The sequence below is a fragment of the Elaeis guineensis genome, chromosome 10 (genome assembly GCF_000442705.2).
Source record: "Elaeis guineensis isolate ETL-2024a chromosome 10, EG11, whole genome shotgun sequence".
Classification (NCBI taxonomy): domain Eukaryota; kingdom Viridiplantae; phylum Streptophyta; class Magnoliopsida; order Arecales; family Arecaceae; genus Elaeis; species Elaeis guineensis.
Window position 1 is genome coordinate 19469537 of NC_026002.2, and position 21901 is coordinate 19491437.

Below are 21901 nucleotides of genomic sequence, written 5' to 3' on the forward strand. Positions count from 1 at the left end.
AGTCAGGTAAAACCTATCCTACTAGAACCATGTCATGTAGAAGTAATTGCCTCTCCAACAAAGATTAGGCTGTAGTCATGTATGCGGTAAGATCCATTTCATTTCATTGGAATGGTCGCAATCAAAAAGATAAAATGAGTTAGTTTTGACAGCCCATTGGCACAGAAGTGGTTGACTTTATTTTATTTATTATATCATTATTTTTTTATGGTAACGTCATTGAATTCGGAGACTTGCACGTCGGATATTTCACCATTAAATCCCTTGCAATTTGACTTCATATTTCAAAATAGCAATAGAAATGAGGGGAGCAAGAGGATGTTACCAAGAAAAGGGGAGAGGAGAGAGTTAGGAAGAGGTAATAAGTAGAAGGGGAGAGGGGTAAGCAAGCAAACATCGAACACCTGTCAGGCCATGGGGAGGACTTTCTTGACGATCTCGTCGCTGAGGGGGCGATTTGGGAGTCCATCCCTTGATGGTATCCTCCTTCTGCTTCTCCAGATTCTGGAGCGCCTCGGCGAGCTCCGCCTCCACTCGCTTCGGCCCTCGGCGAGCTTCTGCTCCAGCTCAGCCGACGTCTCCTTCTTCATCTTGTTCAGCGCCGCGAGATCTCGCCGCGCCGCCCGCATCACCGGCCGCCTGCTCCTCCAGCTGCTTCACGTCCTCCGACGTGTCCTTCACCTCCCCAGCTTCGCGCGGATCGTTGAGTCCCGCTCGTCCATGAACTTCCCCAGCGGCGTGAAATAAAGCTTGTCCAGCGCCACCATCAATAGCAGAAACTCCACCGCGATCGCCGGAAGGGTCAGGTTGAAGTCGAACAGCGCCGCTTCTCCATCTGCTCGCCAGCGCCGGCAGCGGCGATACGGCTGCCGCTGCGGCGGCGATCGCGGCTGCCTTTTGGGGCAGGGAGTCGAGGAGGCGCCGAGAAGGGAGGTTTTGTTGGTGGTAGCGGTCCTGCGGGAGTCGGATTTGGCGGCCGCGACGACGACTTTGGGGATGAGTGGGAGGGGAGAGGGAGGGCGGGTGTTCTTCTGCCATTGGAGAGGACTTGGGAGGTAGCGGCGGAAGAGGAGGAGGCCATGACCGTGCTCGCCATGTTTATGGTCTTTAAGCTCGCCTCGGATTTCAAATTCCTTGGGATTCGGCCTTCGGGAGGAGGGAATGGACTGAGAGAATGGGGATTGATGAGAGGAGGGAAGAGAAGGGGAAAGATGAATGGAGGGAGCGCGGGGAAGAACCCTATCCTAATCTTTGCCACATATTGGATTGGGCTTTGGGCTTTGGACAGGGTCGGTTCTCTGTTTGAACCTGAAATATTGAAGTATTTATTTTTTTATCAAGAAATTGAATGGACGTCATTTTAATGATTGTATTTATATAATGGTGGTGTAAGTCCATGACCGGTACAAAGGTTGTTATAACAATTTCGGTCACCCCCGTTATCTTGTTATGATAAATAACATAAAACAGGGTGATCTTTGGTGACATCCGGGCTCAACTCCATTTCACTTTAACTCGTGATGAATACCATCTTATTGAAATCCTTACAGAACTTGGGAGCGGATGGATGTTATAAGGTTAAGAGAAATGCACCTAGTATCTTGGGAATTGGTATGCCAATCAATGAGACGGGGATTCAGAGATTCAATTTTTGTTGATCAAATGGAAGCTGTAATAGCTGGACATGCAGCGGGACTTTTGCTTGTCTATGGAATACAGTTGTTGGTATATTTTCAAGTCAAGTCGATCAAGTATCGATTTGCCTAAACCTTCAGCTTAACTCTATACCATTTTGAACTGATCAAAATTGATTCTTGATAAAACATGATAATCAGCTCGGTTATTTTGCGATCTATCATAAGGGACATCAATACAGAATTGATGTAATCCTAACACACAGACGGTTACCTTACAGCTCTTATCCAACTCAACAGCAGCTGTCTTTCAGCTATACTATAACTAATTACCACGTAGATAAATAATTTACGATCTTCATTCTGTTATAACAAACTAACAGCCTAAAAACTCTTCTAATGGTCTAACAGCCTAAGCAAGCTCTCTCTATATAAAGGACAAGATATTCTCCAAAGTAAGTCACAACTCATAGAGCTAAAACTCTGCTAAATTTCTTTCCGCTCCCAACTGAAGGGAATAAGAGTTATCATTCTGCTCATCCAAATCTCTCTTCTTATCTTCCAGCTTTTCTATTTCTACTATTCATTCTTAAGATCTCGACTGACTTAATCATCGGAGGGTCCTAAACTGGAGGATACCCTAATGCTCTTAGGACTTCTTTTGTAAGTTCATTTGTGGTCTATATCAATCTGGTCTTCAGCAATACTCCAGTTTGGTCTACCACCGATCTCACCGACTTTCCTCTGGAGCCTTGCAGCAATAACAGTAATAAAAGCTATAAGTATGAACCATGATTATTTGCGGTAAAGTCTTTTAACTAGATCATAATTGTTCATTTATTTGGAGAGAGATATGTGCCCATATTTCATTGATGATGGCTAACATTGGGTGCTCCAGCAGCAATGGAGATCAATGGATATCATGGAGGATAGTTGGATATATAAGATGCTTTGATTCATTAGCCTGCTATGGTCAACCAAGAGGTTGTGTCTCGCATTCGCGTGTGTGATCTTTTCTCTCCCGGATGAGAATAGGTGGAACGCTCCACTTGTGTCTCAATTGTTTGGATGTGGTTGACAAACAGTGTTATCTATGGCTATTCCTAGATGCGACGTACCTGAGAGGAGGGCTTGGAGACTCACATGAAGCTCTAAGGTGAATAATCCATGAGAGAAACAAAGAATTCAAAATACATCCCATTAATCTATCCTGAAATCTAACTGTAATATTCATAGTAATGAGATTTCTTGCAGACATAAATGTGAATAACCATGAGAGTAACAGAGAATCCGTATTTCTAGTCTTTCCTTCTTGTAACAGAATCCACAATGTAACAGCAAAACTATTTTTATAGCCATGTATATCAGAAGACATTTTTCAGTTTTACATACATGCTTGCAAGATGTTCTGTCACATTAGGCATTGTGACAACCATTAAATTATTTACTGAAGCATAAAATCTCATCAACTTACAGGTTACAGTTTATGAAGCATGCACCAACTTATGTATGTGGAGAACTTTTATTTCTCTTACATTATTAACAATATGGTAAGTCATTTTTTATTATAGCTTCCTGCCACATCCAAGATGAATCGGTATCTAACATCATTCTTTTCCATTCTCTCTACTGCCTTGTTCACATAATCCATGGGTACTACCTCAATCTTCGATGTCAAATCCTTGTCTGCCCAAAACTCTAATAACTCTTGTGTCTCTGCTATGCTCCCAATGAAACTACCTGTGATTGTCTTCCTCCCTGAATGAAGTAACAATATGCAAGTAAATTCTGGGAAGGTAATCATAAACTTAGTAACCTAGAAACAAAGTGATTAACTATATTGAAGGTACCAAATTAGTGAGTTTAACTGAATAGTTTTCATTTCGCATCAGAATGCATGTGGTCATAAAGGGCTTGAGAGTGAGAGAGAGTGTAAAAATGTCCAGCGTTATAAATTGATGAGGTGTAGAATGGCAGTTTAGTAGTTATCAAGAAGGTGGAGCCAAAGGGGTGTAGTAGTTCAGCTTCCAAGAGTTTGCATTACAGTGGTAACCATATATCTGACCGATTAGACTGGTATATAGTCATCTCAATATAGATAACATTGTTGTAACAATATTCATCATTGCAGCAAGATTTTTGTCAATCCTTGTCCGAAAACAGTAAGAATGTCAGGTAAAAAGATCAATATTAATGTGTCCTAAATAACTACATGAATTACTTTAAGGTGTGTTGCGGCCAATCGCCTCGTCGCTCGATCGTCGGGAAGCGTGCACCTGCAAAAGGAAGTCCGCACTGACCGGAGGCGGCTCCGGCGGGGACCTCGACGGTCAAGTCAGAGAGGTGACTGGGCAACAGTGAAGTGCAGACAGAGAGCTCTGAGAGGGAGAGAGAGAGAAAAGCGAGCCTGCGTAAGTGGGAGAGACGGGCGGATCGACCCCTTGCACTGTTGCCTTCCCCGGTATATATAGTGGAGCACGGTATGGCGCCGTCATCAATGGGCGGACAAGTGAGGAACTGTCAACTCACTGTAGGCTGTCAGAGCCGCCGTAAAAACATCATGTCGCCGTGTAGCCGTCTAATCACCAGGGTTGACCCGGCTCTCGGCGGGACAATGCCCCTAGGTAACCGTGCCGCATGTCCGTGTCAGAGCTGACAACGTCTGGCGGCCGTACGGCGGTTGGTGGAGTCGGCCGACCCAAGGTCGGTGGCCAGCGGAGTGGCGTCGGACTCCTCCGTCAGTCGGCGAGCTTCAAGTGGGTCGGCTACCGGACCTCTGGGTTCAGTCGGTCGGGAATAGACCGTGGAATGGCCGTGGTTAGCCGCTGATGGCGTTCGTTGGCCTGCCGCCCGACTTACGATCGGCCAGTCAGAGTCGTTCGTCGGGCCGTCGGTTAGTCGGTCGGACCGCTAGCCGGTCGGGCCCTCCGATAGTCGGTCGGTCGGTCGGTGGGGTCCCGAGGTCGGGCCCTCCGATAGTCGTCGGTCGTCGTCGGTGGGTATCCCCCAACAGTTGCCCCCTCCACTCCTAAGTCGGGTGGAGAGCTGGCCGATGCCTTCATTCGGGTAGTAAGGCCGGGCGACTGGGAGTGGATTTGTCGCATGTGCAGATCCGACCGTACCGCGGCTGATCCGTTGTCTGACACCTCACGAATCCCTAGTGATCCGAACGTCTAGTCGATGCCAGAAGTCACGCCGGCGTCCGGTGCCGGACGCCGCGTCTTGTCGTCGTCAGTCGTCACGTCGGTGTCAGAAGATCGGGTGCCGGACGATACGGCGTCAGTCGATCGGATATTCGGCGCCGATCGCGGGTGAGGCGTCCCATCGGGAATGCGGACCGGCGCGGGCGGCCGACTGCGGAGCCAACCCCCACGCGCCGCGTGTCAAGGTGGTTGGCCGGCGCCCGCTCCGGCATTTAATGCGGACGGTGCGGGCGTCCCGAGGCGAAGCGCGCCGAATCCTTAGCCAACCGGCGGGCGCCACGCGTCGCGCATCTGGGGGACCTTGGTCGGCGCGGAAGCATTTCGGCCGTCGGTCGGCCCTATATATATAGGACCTCCCGGACCCTGACCCACATTTGCCATTTGCTGGGGAAACTCTGTCCGGGCGATTTCTCGGTCGTCGCGGGCAGAGCTCTTCTCTACTTCCGGAGGGTCCATCGGGTTCGTGGTCCTCCTCCCCTTCTTGCTTTCTTCTCTTCTTTCCCTTCTTTTGGTTCCTGCACAATGACCAGGAAACCGACTCAGGGAGCTCGGTCGGGGAACCACGACGACACCCGATCGGCTCCGGAAGATGAGGCCTCCTCGCTTTCGGGGCCGAACGTCGATCAGCTTCGGGAGCACTATCGCATCCCGGAGCAGTTTCGGCTCTATGCTCCAGGGGCCGGCGGTCGGGTCAACAACCCTCCGCCCGGCGACCTGGGGCTGTATGTTGAGGACCTTCGTGCGGGTCTTCGACTTCCGATTCCGGAGTTCGTCGGAATCTGCTTGATTACTACGGACTCTGTCCGGCGCAACTGGCGCCGAACTCTGTCCGGCTAATCATTTCTTTCGCGCTGTTGTGTCAGCTCTTGCGACCAACCCCCCGTTTCCCTCTTCCGGGCCTTCTTCGTGCTCCGACCCCACCCTAAGGCCCGAGGGTGGTGGCTCTTCAACCCCGGAAGGGTCTTGCCTTCATAACCGGTCTTCCATCGTCCATTCATGGATGGAAGAACCAGTTCTTCTTTGTTTCCACTTCCTCCTCTTGGGGCTTTCCTTCTCGCTGGGGTGTACCCCAAACTGAGGCCAACGACAACAGTCGGGTCGACGTGGATGACCGGGAGGACTTCCACCGACTCAAAGACATGTCGGTCCCGAAGCAGAGGAGCTTGTTACCGAGCAAGCTCTCTATGACGCCGGCCTGAGTCTGGTCCCCCGAATAGGTATCGCCCGATCCCCCAGCTTTTTCTTCTTGTTCGGCTTTAGGGTAGTCCTGGTCCGGCCTTTGACATTGGTAGGTTTTGCAGGGACACCGCCGAGGATGAGGCCGACCGATGCCGAAATTCGTCAGTTTGCCGCCGCGAGGAAGAGGGCCAGCGTCGGGGGCTGGCCCTTCACGCCCTTCCAAGAGACCAGCCCCAGTCCCGCCGACCGTGGAGGCGTCGGCGACCGAGGGGTCGGAGCCGATCATAGCCCTTGCGGCTCCGACCGTTCCGAGTCGAGGAGAGGCCGACCGAGGAAGTGGCCGAAGGAGTGTCGGCGGTTTCGCCACCGTGGGTGGAGCCGGATGTCGTTCGGGAAGCCGAACAGCATCCGGAGGCGTCCGCTGGCGCAACGGGGGGCGCTGGGTTCGAACTCCAGCGTCCCATCGCTGCCAGCCCCGTCGGTCGGGCAGCTGATCGGGGGAAAGCCCCGATGGAGCCCTCGGAGGAGGAGAGATCAATGCCCCCCAGCGCATACTACCCTGAGGGTGCGTCGGCCTTGGCCGACCACAACCTTGCGAGGAGGTTGTGCCAGGGGATCCTCCTCCCTACGACGTTCAGTCGTTGCGGTCTCGGCAGGTGACCGAGATGGCTGTCGCGGTTCTACCCGTCGATGGTGGAGGTAAGCTTCGCGTCACCTTTTTCCTTAAAAGAATTTTCGCTTGCCACATAATTCTGACAAAGCTTCTTTCCGTCGGCAGCTGATCTTCACCATGTCCGAGTTGGAGGCCGGATACCGAAGGTTCGGCGACGTTCGGGCAGCCTTCAAGGAAAGGTCGGCGGCGACCGAGGCCGAAAGAACGATGCTGGTCGACCAACTGCAGGAGTCGGTCGACCGGGAGGCCAAGTTGACGGACGAGGTCTCCCGGCTTATGGCCGAACTGAAGTCGGCCAAGAAGGAGGCCAAGCACAAAGGTCGGGTCGTGCGTCGTCTTCGACGCGAACGGGACGGTGCCACCTCCGAACTCCAAGGGGAACGCGAGCAACTTCGGGCCAGCCTGGGGAAGCTCGCGGAAACCGAAGAGGATTTGTCCATCGCCCAAATCGACGCCGAAATTGCCAGGGCCGAGGCGGAGTTGGCGAGGGAGGAGCTGGCCCATACTGAGGACGAAGTACGGTCGGCGAGGGAGTCGGCCGATCGTGCGGTTGAGGACTTCCGGGCCTCCGACCGGTACAAGGAGGAGATGCTCGAGTCGGGCTTCGCCTCCTACCGGGTCGGGTTTGAGGACGGTCGGGATGCCGTCCACGCCTTGTACCCGGAGGTGGACGTCAGCCGAGTCGCCCCGCTACTCGCCGAAGAGGAGGGAACCGAAGAGGAGGCCGACCATCTGTCGGGAGGCATCATCCCAACGGAGGAAGCCGTCCCGGAGCAGGAGCCGACCGAAGGTCCCTTGCCGACTGAAGGACATCCTTCTACCGTTGACCCAGCGCCGCTCACGGTCGACACGCCGATCCTTCCCGATCCTCCGTCGGTCGAAGAGATTAATCAGGACGAATGATCGGTCCAGCCGACCGTCTTCCTTTTGTCTCTTCTTGAAAATACATGTACTCGGGCTTCGGCCCGACTTTGTAATGTTTTTTGATCAATGAATGAAATTGTCTTCTCTTTGCTTCTTGTTTGTAATGTTTCTTATTGCTGTAATGTCGAACCCTAGTTGCCAACTTAGAGAAGTCGCCAACTCGGGTAAGTCGGTAGGACTCAACCGACTTGCACAGCTCCGAAGTAGCTTGTGTCCCGACTTTAGGTCGGTTTCCAATAATTGTAGTCGCCATCGACGCATCTGTCAGTAGGGAGCCGACGAACCTAGTGAGGTTCGACGGCCGGACCTCCGTAGATGCATTAGTCGTCATCATCCGGCGCAGTCGGGGGCATGATGTAGTCGGTATGCTCTTGCTTTCGTGTTTTTGACGACGAGACGATGGCAAGCCGGAGTGTCGTTCAGCCGCCCGTAGGTCGGTCGGGCGAGTAGTGGGTGCGACTAAGGTCGCGTCATATGATAGACGGTGGTAAGCCGAATATCCCTCGACCGGCCGTAGCCTGGTCGGAAGTCGCGGCAACAGCCGCGTGGGCTTTTAGCCTTTCTTCGGTCGGGGCCCGATCGGCCAGTCGGCCGATGGATTCTGCCCGAAAATTCGACCGTAGAAGGAGTATGAACCCCCGTCATCGTAGATGCATCGGTCCGTGTAAGGGGCCGATGTGTCGTCGGTGCCAGGTCCGCGTCGATGCATCGGGGCTGAGCGCCGATCAGTAGTCGAAGGGTTAGAACTCCGATTTTTCAAACTGAACTTGTATTCCAACGATTGAATTACAGAATTCACTGGCAATACAGCTTCAAGTTGTCGGCGTTCCAAGTCCGGGGAATGGGTTTCCCCTCAAGGGTCTCCAGTCGGTAGGCCCTCGGCCCGAAGGTGTCAGCAACCTTGTAGGGTCCTTCCCAGTTGGGAGCCAACTTTCCTTGGTCCAAGGGCTTTGACACCTCCGCCTTCCTCAAGACTAGGTCGCCAGGTTTAAAGAGCTTCGGTCTGACCTTGGCGTTGTAGTACCGGGCGACCCTCTGTCGGTAGGAGGCCATTCGAATTTGAGCCTCATCTCGCAGTTCGGGGAGAAGATCTAGGTCGGCTCTCCGACTTTCGGAGTTGTCCGGCTCGCGGTACTGCTCGACCCTTGAAGATGGCAGGCCAATCTCGAGCGGGATCATGGCTTCTGTCCCGTAGGCCAAACTGAACGGCGACTCTCCGGTTGGGATGCGGGGGGTCGTTCGGTAAGCCCACAGGACGGAGCCCAGCTCGTCGACCCAGAGGCCTTTGGCTTCGTTCAGTCGGGTCTTGAGTCCATGGAGCAGGGTTCGGTTCGTCACCTCAACCTCGCCGTTGGATTGTGGGTGCCCGACTGAAGTTAGTCGATGACGAATGTGGAACCTGGCGCAGAAGTCCTTGAAGTCTTGGTTGTCGAATTGCCGTCCGTTGTCGGTGATGATGGTGTGCGGCAATCCGAACCTGAAGATGATGGACTTTTGGACGAAGTCCTCCATCTTCCGCTCGGTGATCTGCGCCAAGGGCTCGGCCTCGACCCACTTCGTGAAGTAGTCGATGGCGACAACGATGAACTTCCTTTGGCCCGACGCCGGTGGGAAGGGGTCGAGAATATCGACTCCCCACTGAGCGAAGGGCCATGGAGCGACAATGGGAGTGATTTGGCTGGCCGGTTGGTGCTGAATATTGGCATACTTCTGACATGGCTCGCACCTTCGGACCAATTCTGCCGCATCCTTCCTCATGGTCGGCCAGTAGTAGCCCTGTCGTAAGACCTTGAAGGCTAAGGACTTGCCCTCCAAGTGATTCCCACAAATTTCTTCGTGAACCTCTCGGAGGGCGTAGTCAGCGTCGGTCGGTCCCAAGCACCTGAGCAGAGGGAGGGAGAACGACCTCTTGTAGAGTCGGCCGTCCATGATCACATATTGCGACGCCGACCATCGGAGTCGCTTGGCCTCCGTGGAGTCTTCGGGACTGGTCCCGCCGGACAAGTACCTGACGATCGGGTCCATCCAACTTGGTTCGGACGTTAGCTGCTGCACTTCTTCGACCCGATCGATGCTCGGCTGCTGGAGGTTTTCGACAAACGTCCGACCCAAAGAATCATAGGCCGACGTTGCCAATCTGGAGAGAGCGTCGGCACGGGCGTTCTCCGTCCTGGGGATGTGGGAGATCTCGAAATGCCCGAGGCGGGCCACGAGATCCTTTACCTTCTGAAGATACTTGATCATGGTCGGATCTCGCGCCTCGAAGTCGCCCTTGACCTGCCCCACGATCAGCTGAGAGTCGGAGAATGCCCGGAGGCTGTCGACGCCCAGTTCCCTCGCCATCCTCAAGCCTGCGAGGAGTGCCTCGTATTCGGCTTGATTGTTGGAGGCCTTGAAGTCAAACCGGAGGGCGTATTCGGTGACTACCCCATCCGAATTCGTGAGCAGGAGCCCGGCCCCGCTTCCCTGAGCGTTGGAGGCTCCGTCGATGTGAAGTACCCAGGTGGAGATCGGGTCCAGCTCAGAGACCGAATCTCGTCCCGGGCCTTCAGCTCCCGACCTTTGGTCGGTCGTCGGGCATTCGGCGATGAAGTCGGCCAAGACCTGAGCCTTCAAGGCAGGCCTCGGTCGGTACTGAATGTCGAACTCGCTAAGCTTCATTGCCCACTTAGCGAGTCGTCCGGATGTGTCGGGTCGGCGCAGTACGGCCCTCAGGGGCTGGTTGGTGAGTACCACGATGGCGTGGGCCTGGAAGTATGGTCGGAGCCGTTGCGCGGAGACGGTCAGGGCGAAAACCACCTTTTCCGTCTCCGAGTATCTTGCTTCGGCGCCGTGGAGCACTTTGCTGGTGTAGTAGATGGGCTGATGGGTTCGGCACTCGTTTTCCCGAACGAGCACCGAGCTGATCGCCTCAGAAGATGTGGCCAAGTAGAGATACAAGGTCTCCCCGACCTGCGGCTTCACGAGCAGCGGCGGGGAAGCCAAGTACCTTTTCAGGTCTTTAAAGGCCTGTTCGCACTCATCCGACCAAGAGAAACCATTTGCTTGGCGCAGGGTCTTGAAGAACGGGAGGGACCTTTCAGCTGATCGAAAAATGAATCGGCTAAGAGCGACGATTCTTCCGTTCAGCTGTTGGACCTCCTTCTTGGTGTTCGGATGACGCATGTCGAGGATCGCCTTAATCTTCTCGGGGTTGGCCTCGATCCCTCTCTGAGAAACGAGGAATCCGAGGAACTTCCCCGAGGTCACCCCGAAGGCGCATTTGGTCAGGTTGAGCTTCATTCGGTGTCGTCGAAGGGTGCGGAAGGTCTCCTCGAGATCCTGAACATGGTCCGGGATCTGCGTGCTTTTTACCAGCATGTCGTCCACGTACACCTCCATGTTACGCCCGATCTGGTCTTTGAAGACCTTATTGACGAGTCGCTGGTAGGTGGCGCCGGCATTCTTCAATCCAAAGGGCATCACCCGATAACAGTAGAGACCCTTAGGGGTCACAAACGCGGTGTGCTCCTCATCTTCAGGCGCCATCCGGATCTGATTGTACCCGGCGAAGGCGTCCATGAAGCTAAGCAGCCGAAATTCGGACGTCGCATCCACCAGCTGGTCGATCTTCGGGAGTGGAAAGCTATCCTTCGGGCATGCTCGGTTGAGGTCGGTATAGTCGATGCAGATCCTCCATTTCCCGTTGGCTTTCTTGACCATGACGACATTGGCGAGCCAATCGGGATACGTGGATTTCCGAATGAAGCCTGCTTCGAGCAGCTTGTCCACTTCTTCGTCAATGGCCTTCTGCCTTTCTGGGGCGAAGGACCTTTTCTTCTGCCTCACCGGCTTCATTGTCGGGTCGATGTTGAGTCGGTGAGTAATTGTTTCTGGAGGGATGCCCGACATATCCGCTGCCGACCATGCGAATACGTCGGCATTGGCCGTCAGCAACTCTGCCAGTCGGTGTCGCTCGGTGTCGGGCAATTGAGACCCGATCCAAACTTTTCTGTCGGGATTTTCTCCTATCGGGATCGCCTCGAGCTGCTCGGCCGGCGAACCCCGCTCTTCCTCCTCCCGTTGATCCAGTTTGTCGATCGTCAGGGGATCCTTCATCTCGTCGCTTTGGGCGGAGATTTGGAAGCATCGTCGGGCGAGCTGTTGATCTCCGCGCATCTCCCCGACTCCATTTTTGGTCGGGAATCGAACAAGGAGATGGTACGTCGAGACGATCGCCCTGAGGGCGTTCAGTCCGGGTCGCCCGAGTATGGCATTGTAGGCCGAAGGAACTTGGACGACCGCGAAAATGAGGGAGACCGTGCTTTGCCGTGGTTCGGTACCGACCGTCACGGGCAGGGTGATTTCTCCTTCTGTCGTGACGGTGTCTCCGGCAAAGCCGATCAAGGGCGTGGAGACCCCACTAAGTCGATCAGTCGGTAGCCGCATTCGGGAGAAGGTCGAGTAAAACAAAACATTTGTCGAACTTCCATTATCAACAAAAATTCGTTTTACATCATAATTGGCTATTGTCGCCGACACAACAACAGCGTCGTCGTGGGGAGTCTGGATGCCCCGAACGTCGTCTTCTGAGAAGGTAATCACGTCGTCCGGGCGCGGCTTTTTCGTCGGCTCCCCCCCTGTAGACGTCTCCGATCCCAGCCGCTTGGAGATCATGTTGATGACTCCGGCCGTCGGCTGGTTAGTCGGTGCCTCTTCAGTCGGCTGGGGACGTCGGTCGGCAGTCGGTCGGGTCGGCGGACCCTTTCGAAATTTGTCGAGATACCCCCGGCGGATGAGATTTTCGATCTCATCCTTCAACTGGATGCATCGCTCGGTGTCGTGGCCGTGGCTCCGATGGAACCGGCAGTACTTCCGATGGTCGAGGCCCTTTGCCTTCAGAGGCGGAGGCCGTCGCAGGTATTCTTCCCCTTCGATCTCCATCAAGATCTGCGCACGGGGAGCGGAGAGAGGAGTGTAGGAGTCATACCTGGGACGCACCGACCTCGGAGTCTGTCGGCGGGGTGATTTTTGAATCTGTCGGGGTGGAGAAAGCCGACTATCGGCCGGGGGCCTGCTTGGTTCGGCGGGCTCCCGACCTTTTCTTCGCTTCTCCTTCGGATCCCTGGGCTCGACCAGGCGTCGGTCGGACGCTCCTTCGTCCGCGCGCATATACTTGTATGCGCGCTCCAGTAGCTCGGCGTATGTTCGGGGGAGGGTCTTGTCCAGAGAATAAGTAAATCGGGACGACCTCAGGCCCCGCTTCATGGCTGAAACCGCCATGTCTTCGTTGAGGTCCCGGACCTCGAGCGTGGCCGCGTTGAATCGCGCCACGAAGTGTCGGAGCGTCTCGTTTTCCCCCTGCTTGAGGGAGAAAAGGCTATCCGACGTTCGCGGCGGCTTTCGGCTGGTGCTGAAATGGGCCACGAACGAGTGTTCGAGCTGCGCGAAGGAATGGATACTGTCCGATCGAAGACCGGAGTACCAAGCCCTGGCAGCCTTGCGAAGTGTGGCGGGGAAGCCGATGCAAAAAAGAGCGTCGGTTGCCCCTTGAATTGTCATGAGAGCTTTATAGCTCTCGAGGTGGTCGACTGGGTCGGTGGAGCCGTCGTATGGCTCCACGTTCGGCATTTTGAACCGACTGGGAATCGGCTCATCGAGGACCAGTCGAGAGAGAGGCTGGGCGGTCTGGAAGTCGACGTCGTTCGAAGACTTCTGGCCGTCCATTTGCAGTTGGGCGAGCCGGCGATCGATCTCCTCGAACCGTCGCTCGTAGTCGTCCGCTCGTCGATGCTGGGAGACCCCGGGAGTGGAGCCTCCGGAGGATTCTGAAAGAGAGGCCGACGGTGTACGCGGCCGCTTTTCCTTCCTCGCCCGTTCCAACGGGGAAGGAGAGGGCCGCTGAGGCCGTCGGTCGTCGCGCCGTGGTCGCCCCTCCTCCTCTCCGCGGGAGCGCTGTTGAGAGCGCTCGCTTGGAGGCGACAGGGGTCGGCGCGGCCGTCGGCGGCTGCTCCTGGAAGGCATAGGTCGGGCCGCCGGTTGTTGCTGGAGGCTTTTGACTGCGTCGGTCAGTACGGTCATCTGCCGTACGATGGCCGCAATCTGGGCCTCCGTGGTCACTGCAGGTCGCGGAGAGCTAGGCTCCGCCGCCGGTGGGGGCGGGGAGGCTTCTTCCCGGCGGGAAGAGCGCCTTGCCGACCCAGTGACTCTCGATCGTTGAGCTCTTATCTTTGTCATGCTGTCCCCTTCCTGGCGCGCCAATCTGTTGCGGCCAATCGCCTCGTCGCCCGATCGCCGGGAAGCGTGCACCTGCAAAAGGAAGTCCGCACTGACCGGAGGCGGCTCCGGCGGGGACCCTCCGACGGTCAAGTCAGAGAGGTGACTGGGCAACAGTGAAATGCAGACAGAGAGCTCTCAGAGGGAGAGAGAGAGAGGAGCGAGCCTGCGTATGTGGGAGAGACGGGCGGATCGATCCCTTGCGCTGTTGCCTTCCCCGGTATATATAGTGGAGCGCGGTATGGCGCCATCATTAATGGCGCGGACAAGTGAGGAACTGTCAACTCACTGTAGGCTGTCAGAGCCGCCGTGAAAATGTCATGTCGCCGTGTAGCCGTCTAATCACCAGGGTTGACCCGGCTCTCGGCGGGACAATGCCCCTAGGTAACTGTGCCGCATGTCCGTGTCAGAGCTGACAACGTCTGGCGGTCGTACGGCGGTTGGTGGAGTCGGCCGACCCAAGGTCGGTGGCCAGCAGAGTGGCGTCGGACTCCTCCGTCGGTCGGCGAGCTTCAAGTGGGTCGGCTACCGGACCTCTGCGTTCAGTCGGTCGGGAATGGACCGTGGAATGACCGCGGTTAGCCGCTGATGGCGTCCGTTGGCCTGTCGCCCGACTTACGATCGGCCAGTCAGAGTCGTTCGTCGGGCCGTCGGTTAGTCGGTCGGGCCGCCAGCCGGTCGGGCCCTCCGATAGTCGGTCGGTCGGTCGGACCGCCAGCCGGTCGGGCCCTCCGATAGTCGGTCGGTCGGTCGGGCCGCCAGCCGGTCGGGCCCTCCGATAGTCGGTCGGTCGGTCGGTCGGTATCCCCCAACAAGGACGATAAACTAGCACACAAAAAAAAAAAAAAAAAATGATGAAAGGGATTGCTTGATACCTAATGTTGATCAAGATTTTAAAATATTAACCGATCCCAATCCAAAGATGGAATTCGGATGCATGACTGGTGGTTCATCAAAAAGGTTAAAAAAAACCATACGCCGGAATTGGATCAGCGATGGTGGGCTCAAAGTCTAGTTCCGGCCCATCACGAACGGCAGATGCAGCCCAAGATGACATAGGCCTGTTAACCCATCCACCGCGCGCATCGCCAGAAGAATCATCCGTCGCCAATTGGGACTCCCCTCCCTCTTCCCCTTCCCCCGGCCCTATATAAAGAACGGCGGTGGGAGAAAAGGTAAAGTCGCTGCGTGTCGGTCGCCCCTTCCTTGCTCTCGGTTGACGTACAGGGTTGGGCTTGTTCCCTTCTCCTCCGATCCAGCAACCAACCATGTCGTCGAAGCAAGGTTAGGGTTTCGTTCTTGTTCTCTCATGCATCATCATTCTTTTGTTTCTGGGGATCTGGACTTGACGTGGTTCTTGTCGTTGCTTCAGGTGGAAAGGCGAAGCCTTTGAAGCAGCCAAAGGTCGAGAAGAAGGAATACGACGAGGTATGTTGGCTTCCATCGTAAATCTGATTCCGTGCTGTCGTTGTCTTCTGTTTGGATCTTAAGATGATTAATTATTAAGATTTTCGCAATTTTCTTTTGACTTATTGGCAATGAGATCTTCTTAAAACGATAAAACCTTGAATGATTTCTTGATCTAGGACGTCGTCTTGGTACTTCGCCGGGATTACTGAAGGTCGGGGCTTTTCGTAATTTGTGCGTATGATTTTTTTTTTTTTAATTTTTTGGTGTCAGTTGGGTAGAAATAGCAAACTTAAACTCTCGTGGAAGAGAAGGCGCTTCCTTTTTCTCTTATCATTAGTTTTGATTTCCGGATTTAATTTTTTGATGGCTCAGAAACTTGGAATCTTGGACTTACTCCGAGTATGCACATCTCTCTCTATGCATGTAATATAATGCCGGGTCACTGTTCTTCCTTGTGTGGGTTTGGTTCTTTTCTTAGGTGTTCAATGAGGTTGAAATAGTAAAAATGAATTGTCATGTCACGGACACATATTATATTATCGACATGTTCGGGATTCTTATTCAAGAATGGTTAATTACTTCCAAGGCACAACTAGCTGTAAGACTAAGTGAACTGTTCGTGGGGAAATTGAGAATATATGATCCAGATCTAGTTTGAGTAGTCATATCATTGAACTTTTTTAGCATCTGACTTTTAGGCATGAGATAGAGTTAGATATGGTCATCAACCATAACCATGCTATTTTCTCCAAGTTAGATTTTATTGAATGTTATGGTGGCCAAGAAATGTGCTGTTATTAGGCATGTGAAGAAGCTAAACGTGTTTTGCAATTTATATAAGGTCTAGAATTAGGCAATCTAGGAGTTCCTTTATAAAGTGTTGTATAGCTTTTCACAATTTAAGTTGTTTGCTATTTCTTTTGGTCAATAGGGTAAGCTCAGACAATCCTATCTTTAGTTGGTGGACTGCATATTTTGGTGGGGGGATAGTATTCTTTAAGGTGAAAGGGCTTTTCTTGTTTTGGGTAAGGTAGATTCTAAAGAGAATGTCAAAGTGAAATAGGTCTATTAAAGGTCTTTGGGTTTGTCTTCCTCAGCACCGGTAGATGGTGAGCTTTGGACAACGGTGTTGCTCTTCATCGTCCAGCATTGATGGCAAGAGAGTAATTCAAGTAAGAGGTGGTTTGTGCATGGGGATGTGGGATGTTGACATCGCCACCAACCAGTGCCGCATGCTTCTCTTTTGTGTTTTGTTTTAATAAGTGTTGTGTAGGTGTAGGCAAGATCTGCCATACCAACACATATGTCCCGTGCTGATTACACCATATTGTACCAGCACAATGTCAAGGTTTGGTTTGGTATATGAGTTGAACTCATTTGTACTGGTTTGAATCAAATGTAGCCATCTCATACCATCCAGAATTGACCCATGTCACCCAATTTCAGGCGGTACCATAGATGGGAGAGAAAAAAAGTGCCATGAGTCCATCTCGGTACGAGGTACATACCATGTTGTATTTATCATAGTACCAAACTGATAATGTGACAGTATGGTTCTGGGTATCGGTTCTATGGATGCATGCTATTTCTACTGGGCTGGCTTAGATGCCCTGTGCCATTTGATTGATAGTTTGTATGTCATGAGTTGTTATGTTGCCCCATTTGTGTGGGCTTGTGTTCTTGACCTTTATGGGCTGGGGCAGTTGGTAGCTGGGTTCTGCTCTCTTCAGCTACTTGGCATGTGCTCAAGGCAGCGAGGGAGGCATTAGCATGTCCCAGTGGCCTATTTTGGCCATTGTTTGAATCCAAAAAACCAAATAAAAATGAAATAAGTCTAACGAAAAATTTTAAACCAAGGAAAAAAATTCTTTATTACTTTTATTTTTTTAGGGATGATTTTTTGTGATAATTATTTAAGCTGACTGTTGTCCTTTTAAGATTATGTATCCTGTTTTTAGCCCTTTTTAGGGTCCTTAGTTCAGTTTAATTGGCCTCATTGCCAGGTTGCAAAATCACTTGGTTGATTGAAGTGACTACTTTCGACTATTGAGTGGGCAACTTTTGTTTGAAGTGCTTTATTCTCCCTTCTTTTCAAGGAGTTCTAGATGGGCAAGGCTTACATCTATATTTGACTGATAAGGAGAAAATGATGAAGTGAATCTTTGGATGGTTCTTCCCAATTTGTTCCTTGATTATGTGTCTTTTCTATCTTGTTTACTATTTTTCTGAACAATATCGAAGTCATGCTTCACTCTAATAGCAATTGATGTGTGTCTGATTTAGTTGACTGAAAGGATGTGAAATTGATCATGGTGAAAACATGAATCTTTATAGTGCAATTAAATTTTCTGCACAAAATCTGAAAAATGTTGCATGTCTCTACCTTATTTTTAGATCTGAAGTAAATTGTTGATATTTTATCCCATTGCAAGATTGATATCTGTATTAAATTGTTTCGGAAGGAAATGTTAGGTTTGGAAGCACATACTGAATATCTCAACAAGGCGATGCAACCTGAAATATATTTGTTGCTTGATTTGATTTCATTTATGGTGGTTTTGTAGAAGAATGACTTACTTTCAGGCACCGAGTGAAGAAACTGTTGAATTTTTGACAATGAGCAATTTATTTGCTTTTTCATCACATTGAAGATGACATGAAGACTTAAGATCAACCATCTAAAGATCTGTTGATGAGAGATCACAATATCCCTTCAATCAAATATTGATTTTGCAGTTTGGTTGTGAAAGGTCTACCTATGAAGTCTGCTAGCACCTATCACAAGGTCTACTTGTTGGTTTGGAGATACAATTTATGTATGATGTGATCACATCTTCCAAGACTAAATTAGCCTTGCCTAATAGGTGTTGTGATCTATCCTATTATCAGATTGAAGAATAACCAGAACATCTATTTGCCATATCATCTGCACCTGCAGGGAAGAAAAGTTACTGGATGATGCCATGTGATTGTGCCAATCCAATATCAGAGCACAAAATATGGGACGATTTCTTGAGATGAGATTGATTGAGTAGAAACAAGATGGCATCCTAGGTTTTGAAATGGTTTGGCTAGATAATTTTTTTTCAAGATTAACTTTTTCTGCTTTGCAGCTGTCCTCGGCTCCAAGTTTATGAACCTTATGTGTTCTTTATGTGATGAAAAGAAAAGGTTTTGCGAGCTAGGGACTGGGGAATTAATTGTAAGTTTACATTTGCTTGATGCTCAAATGTTTCGGGATTAGAAATTTATTGTAGTCTTTAAGTTGTGGAGGTAATAATCTGTCCAAGTCAACCAAGACTAAGATATATGCGGTGATTCAAACCTGTGCTGTTTAACGTAGCAGCCCCTCTTGCAGCCACCCGGGTACTTTCCGCCACTATCTTATTATAAGAATTTATCATACTTATATAATTTTTTAGTTTCCTGTTTAAATATTTGTTTATTTATTAGCTTTATTATGCTACGGGTCATTAGGTTGACTTGCAATCGAACTGCAGTCAAATCACGGACCCATGGCTAGGCAACCAAAATGGGCTTTTTCCAGGTCAACGGGTTCCTAATATTGGTGATATTACGCGAAGGGAGTCGCTATGTAGTTTTTTAGATGAGAAGAATTTTGTGTTCCCTTTCTGTGATCACAACCTAGAGGTATATGGGCAATGGAATGGTTGAGCACAAGAAGATATGGTATATGAGAGAGAGAGGAAAATAGAGAAGAAAAAAGAAGGAAAATATGAGAAAGAAAAGTGGAACTACTGCCTTGGCTGACTCTGGCTGGACCTCCTCTCTCTGACCTCTCATTATATCGTCTTTTCATGTCTTCCATATCTGTTCAGGGGTTTATTCTCATTTGCTAATCGACTTGATTTTGGGGTTTGGAAAACAAGAGTTGAACTGAAATGTGCATCATTTCAGAAAGTGCAGAATGACTTGCTAGATTTCAGACTTGATGCCCTAAATTTAGATCATTATAATATTGTGGTTGATTATGGGTAACTGATGACACAAAGCTTCTTATTTTCTCTCATTTCTGCTAGACCACTACCCCCTTCCTTCCCCTGCCCCTTGCCCTCACCCTCCACACCAAAAAACAAATGAAGACTGCAAATCTTACTTTGTACTTACAGAATCACTCTAGAGTTCTAGATTGTTGTTGTTCGCAAACTTCATGCACATCAGAGGAGTAGGTTGTGGACCTCTTTTAGTCAACTAGTGCACCCCACTAGGCAATATGACATAAATTTGTTCACTGGAATAGATAATAGCTCAAACCAAAGTAAGGGATTTTCCACCCTTTTTTTGTGTCCAATAGAAGATTAGGAAGACTAGTAATCCCTCCTAAAAGTATTTGTTCCTTTCATTTTTCCCATCCTTCCCTTGTATTCTCTTCCTTTATATTTGTATGCCCGGATATGGATCGAACTATCTCGCAATGTTTTGAACCCAGCTCACGTACCACTTTAATGGGCGAACAGCCCAATCCTTAGAATATACTACAGTCTCAGGTGGCAAAGAGCCGACATCGAGGTGCCAAACCTTACCGTCGATGTGAACTCTTGGAGAAGGTTAAAAAGGTAAACCCTAAACTAATTATATGATAACTCCAATAATCCAAACGCTGAGCCAATTGATATTTGTAATAATTTCGAAATGAAAGAAAAGAAGTGTTTTTAAAAATCCTTCTTCTTTTTTCATTCAAGTATTTAATCTCACCAAAGAAAAATGATCTAATTAAGAAATTTCCCCGGATCTTGCTGATTTTCAATCCAAATGGTGGACCAAATCACTTGAGGACTTCCATCAAATCTGATAAAATAGATCATAGGAATGTAAACCCTGACACTCATAGAATCACTGTAGAATCTAGAATTATTTCGTGATGGTCTGTGAACTTTTCTTCCTTGCAGTGTCTATACTTTTGGGGAAATGTATGATTTTTGAGCTTATTGTGGCATTTCATTATTATGAAAATTTTATCAATGTGATTTTACTCTCTACATGCACGCATGTGCACTTACGGAGATGAGGCATTGTAAATTCTGTAGTGTGAGAGCCTCAAAGAACTTTGGAATGCATAGCATCTGTTCTTGGCTCTTCTATTGTGATCCTGTTGTGGTTCTATTGAAATTTTCATCTGATCTGCAGTGATGTGCTGCAGTCATAGAGTGATCTTAGACAGGATTCTTGAGGGAGGAAAAAAAATCGAAGGTATATTTAGTTGATGAATCAAAGGTATAGAGTTATAGGTTACATCAGATGATGGTCAATTCTGCCTGGCTGCTCTTCATTTGTTCACTATATGTATCTGAAAGGGTTCATGTTTTATTCTATGTGCCCACAAAATGTTGTTGGTTCAGATAGAAAACTTTGCTGACGGGATACTTGGCTTAGTTGCGCATGTCAAAGTGATAGCAAATTTCCTGAGAGTGTCATTTTGGTCTTGTAATCATAGTGCAAAAGTGTTTGAGTTATTGCAGAAGGACTAAATTTACAAGTTTTGTCTTTACGAAACCTTCAGGCATTTACTTAAGATTTTTTATTGTGCACTGGGTTGATATGTAATGTGTTGTTGAACATAAGCAGATGAGGAAGAATCGGTGTTTTTGGTGGAACACACATTCTTTTTCCATTCTGATAATATGTTTGGCTGGTTTTATCGTTCTGTAGTTGCAGAAAGTTAGGCCATATAAATTTCTATGCTTCTGTAGCAACATTCTTGCTCTTAGTTGGTATATTTTGCTGTTTTCATCTCTGTTTGATGCTTCGGCTTAGATGTCTGTTTTGAATTTTTTATTTTTTCCCTTCCCCCTGCTTTCTGTAGACGGATCATGCAAATATTCAGAAGAAGAAAGAGGAGGAAAAGGTGATGGCATTCTACCATTTGATGTGCGCTGATTTCTCTTCTTCCTTACCCATGAGAAAGAACAGGTGATTGATTGGCTTCATGTTTTTTCTCTATTTCTTTCCTCTTTTCCCCAAGCAGGCACTGAAGGAATTGAGGGCTAAGGCATCTCAGAAGGGAACATTTGGAGGCGCAGGTCTCAAGAAGAGCGGAAAGAAATAAGATCTGTTCTCTTATCGTGTAGTATGCCACAATGCTGAACGATCTCGATAACGTAGCACCCAATTATCTTCTCTAGGATGTGTGTGGAGCTATGTGGCTGATACTAGTTGTGAGCAGGTGACTCGTGTTGCTATGGAATATTCGCAATAACATTAAATTCTAGAGATTGGCTTTGTCTGATATATAATATTGAGGAGACCGTACTATTACAAATCTTTTGTTTTCGAAGGCAAAAGAAAGATCAAATAGATACAGGAGAACTGGCGCAAGCAGCTTCAATATTTTTTGGGAACAAAGCAGCTTCACCGTAGCGTCACACCTTTTATACCGCAAGTGTAGTATGCTGCATGGAGACGTGGTTGTGCTATTTCTTCTTAGCAGCCTGCTCGACAAAGCTCATGGTCAGAATCAAATCGGACCGTGTTGCTTTTCTATGTCCATGATCTGTGTTTAATGGTGTTTGAACTTTGACTGATAGCGTAGCAAGCTGCGCAAACATGCTAGACGTTTTTATTGATATAGGATTGGTGGGTGTTTAGATATATATTGACTCAGC

General features: G+C 49.9%; 1 protein-coding gene and 1 pseudogene across 1 annotated transcript; one reads left to right on the forward strand and one right to left on the reverse strand.

Moving 5' to 3' along the window:
- Window positions 1–406: 406 nt before the first annotated feature.
- LOC140852026 (ATP synthase subunit b', chloroplastic-like) lies at window positions 407–1260 on the reverse strand (annotated as a pseudogene).
- Window positions 1261–14805: 13545 nt separating this feature from the next.
- On the forward strand, window positions 14806–21509 carry LOC105053275 (uncharacterized). The gene is made up of 6 exons (XM_073245150.1): window positions 14806–14828; window positions 14928–15152; window positions 15241–15296; window positions 15455–15489; window positions 21103–21144; window positions 21265–21509. Exons 1-6 carry the CDS (start codon window positions 14806–14808, stop codon window positions 21343–21345), a joined length of 462 nt encoding a protein of 153 aa, XP_073101251.1. The 3' UTR covers window positions 21346–21509.
- Window positions 21510–21901: the final 392 nt, after the last annotated feature.

Coding starts and splice junctions, on each gene's coding strand:
- LOC105053275 (XM_073245150.1), top strand. CDS start 14,806: ATGACTGGTGGTTCATCAAAAAG. Junction 15,153..15,240: donor AACCATGTCGTCGAAGCAAG/GTTAGGGTTTCG, acceptor TCGTTGCTTCAG/GTGGAAAGGCGAAGCCTTTG. Junction 15,297..15,454: donor AGAAGAAGGAATACGACGAG/GTATGTTGGCTT, acceptor TTCTTGATCTAG/GACGTCGTCTTGGTACTTCG.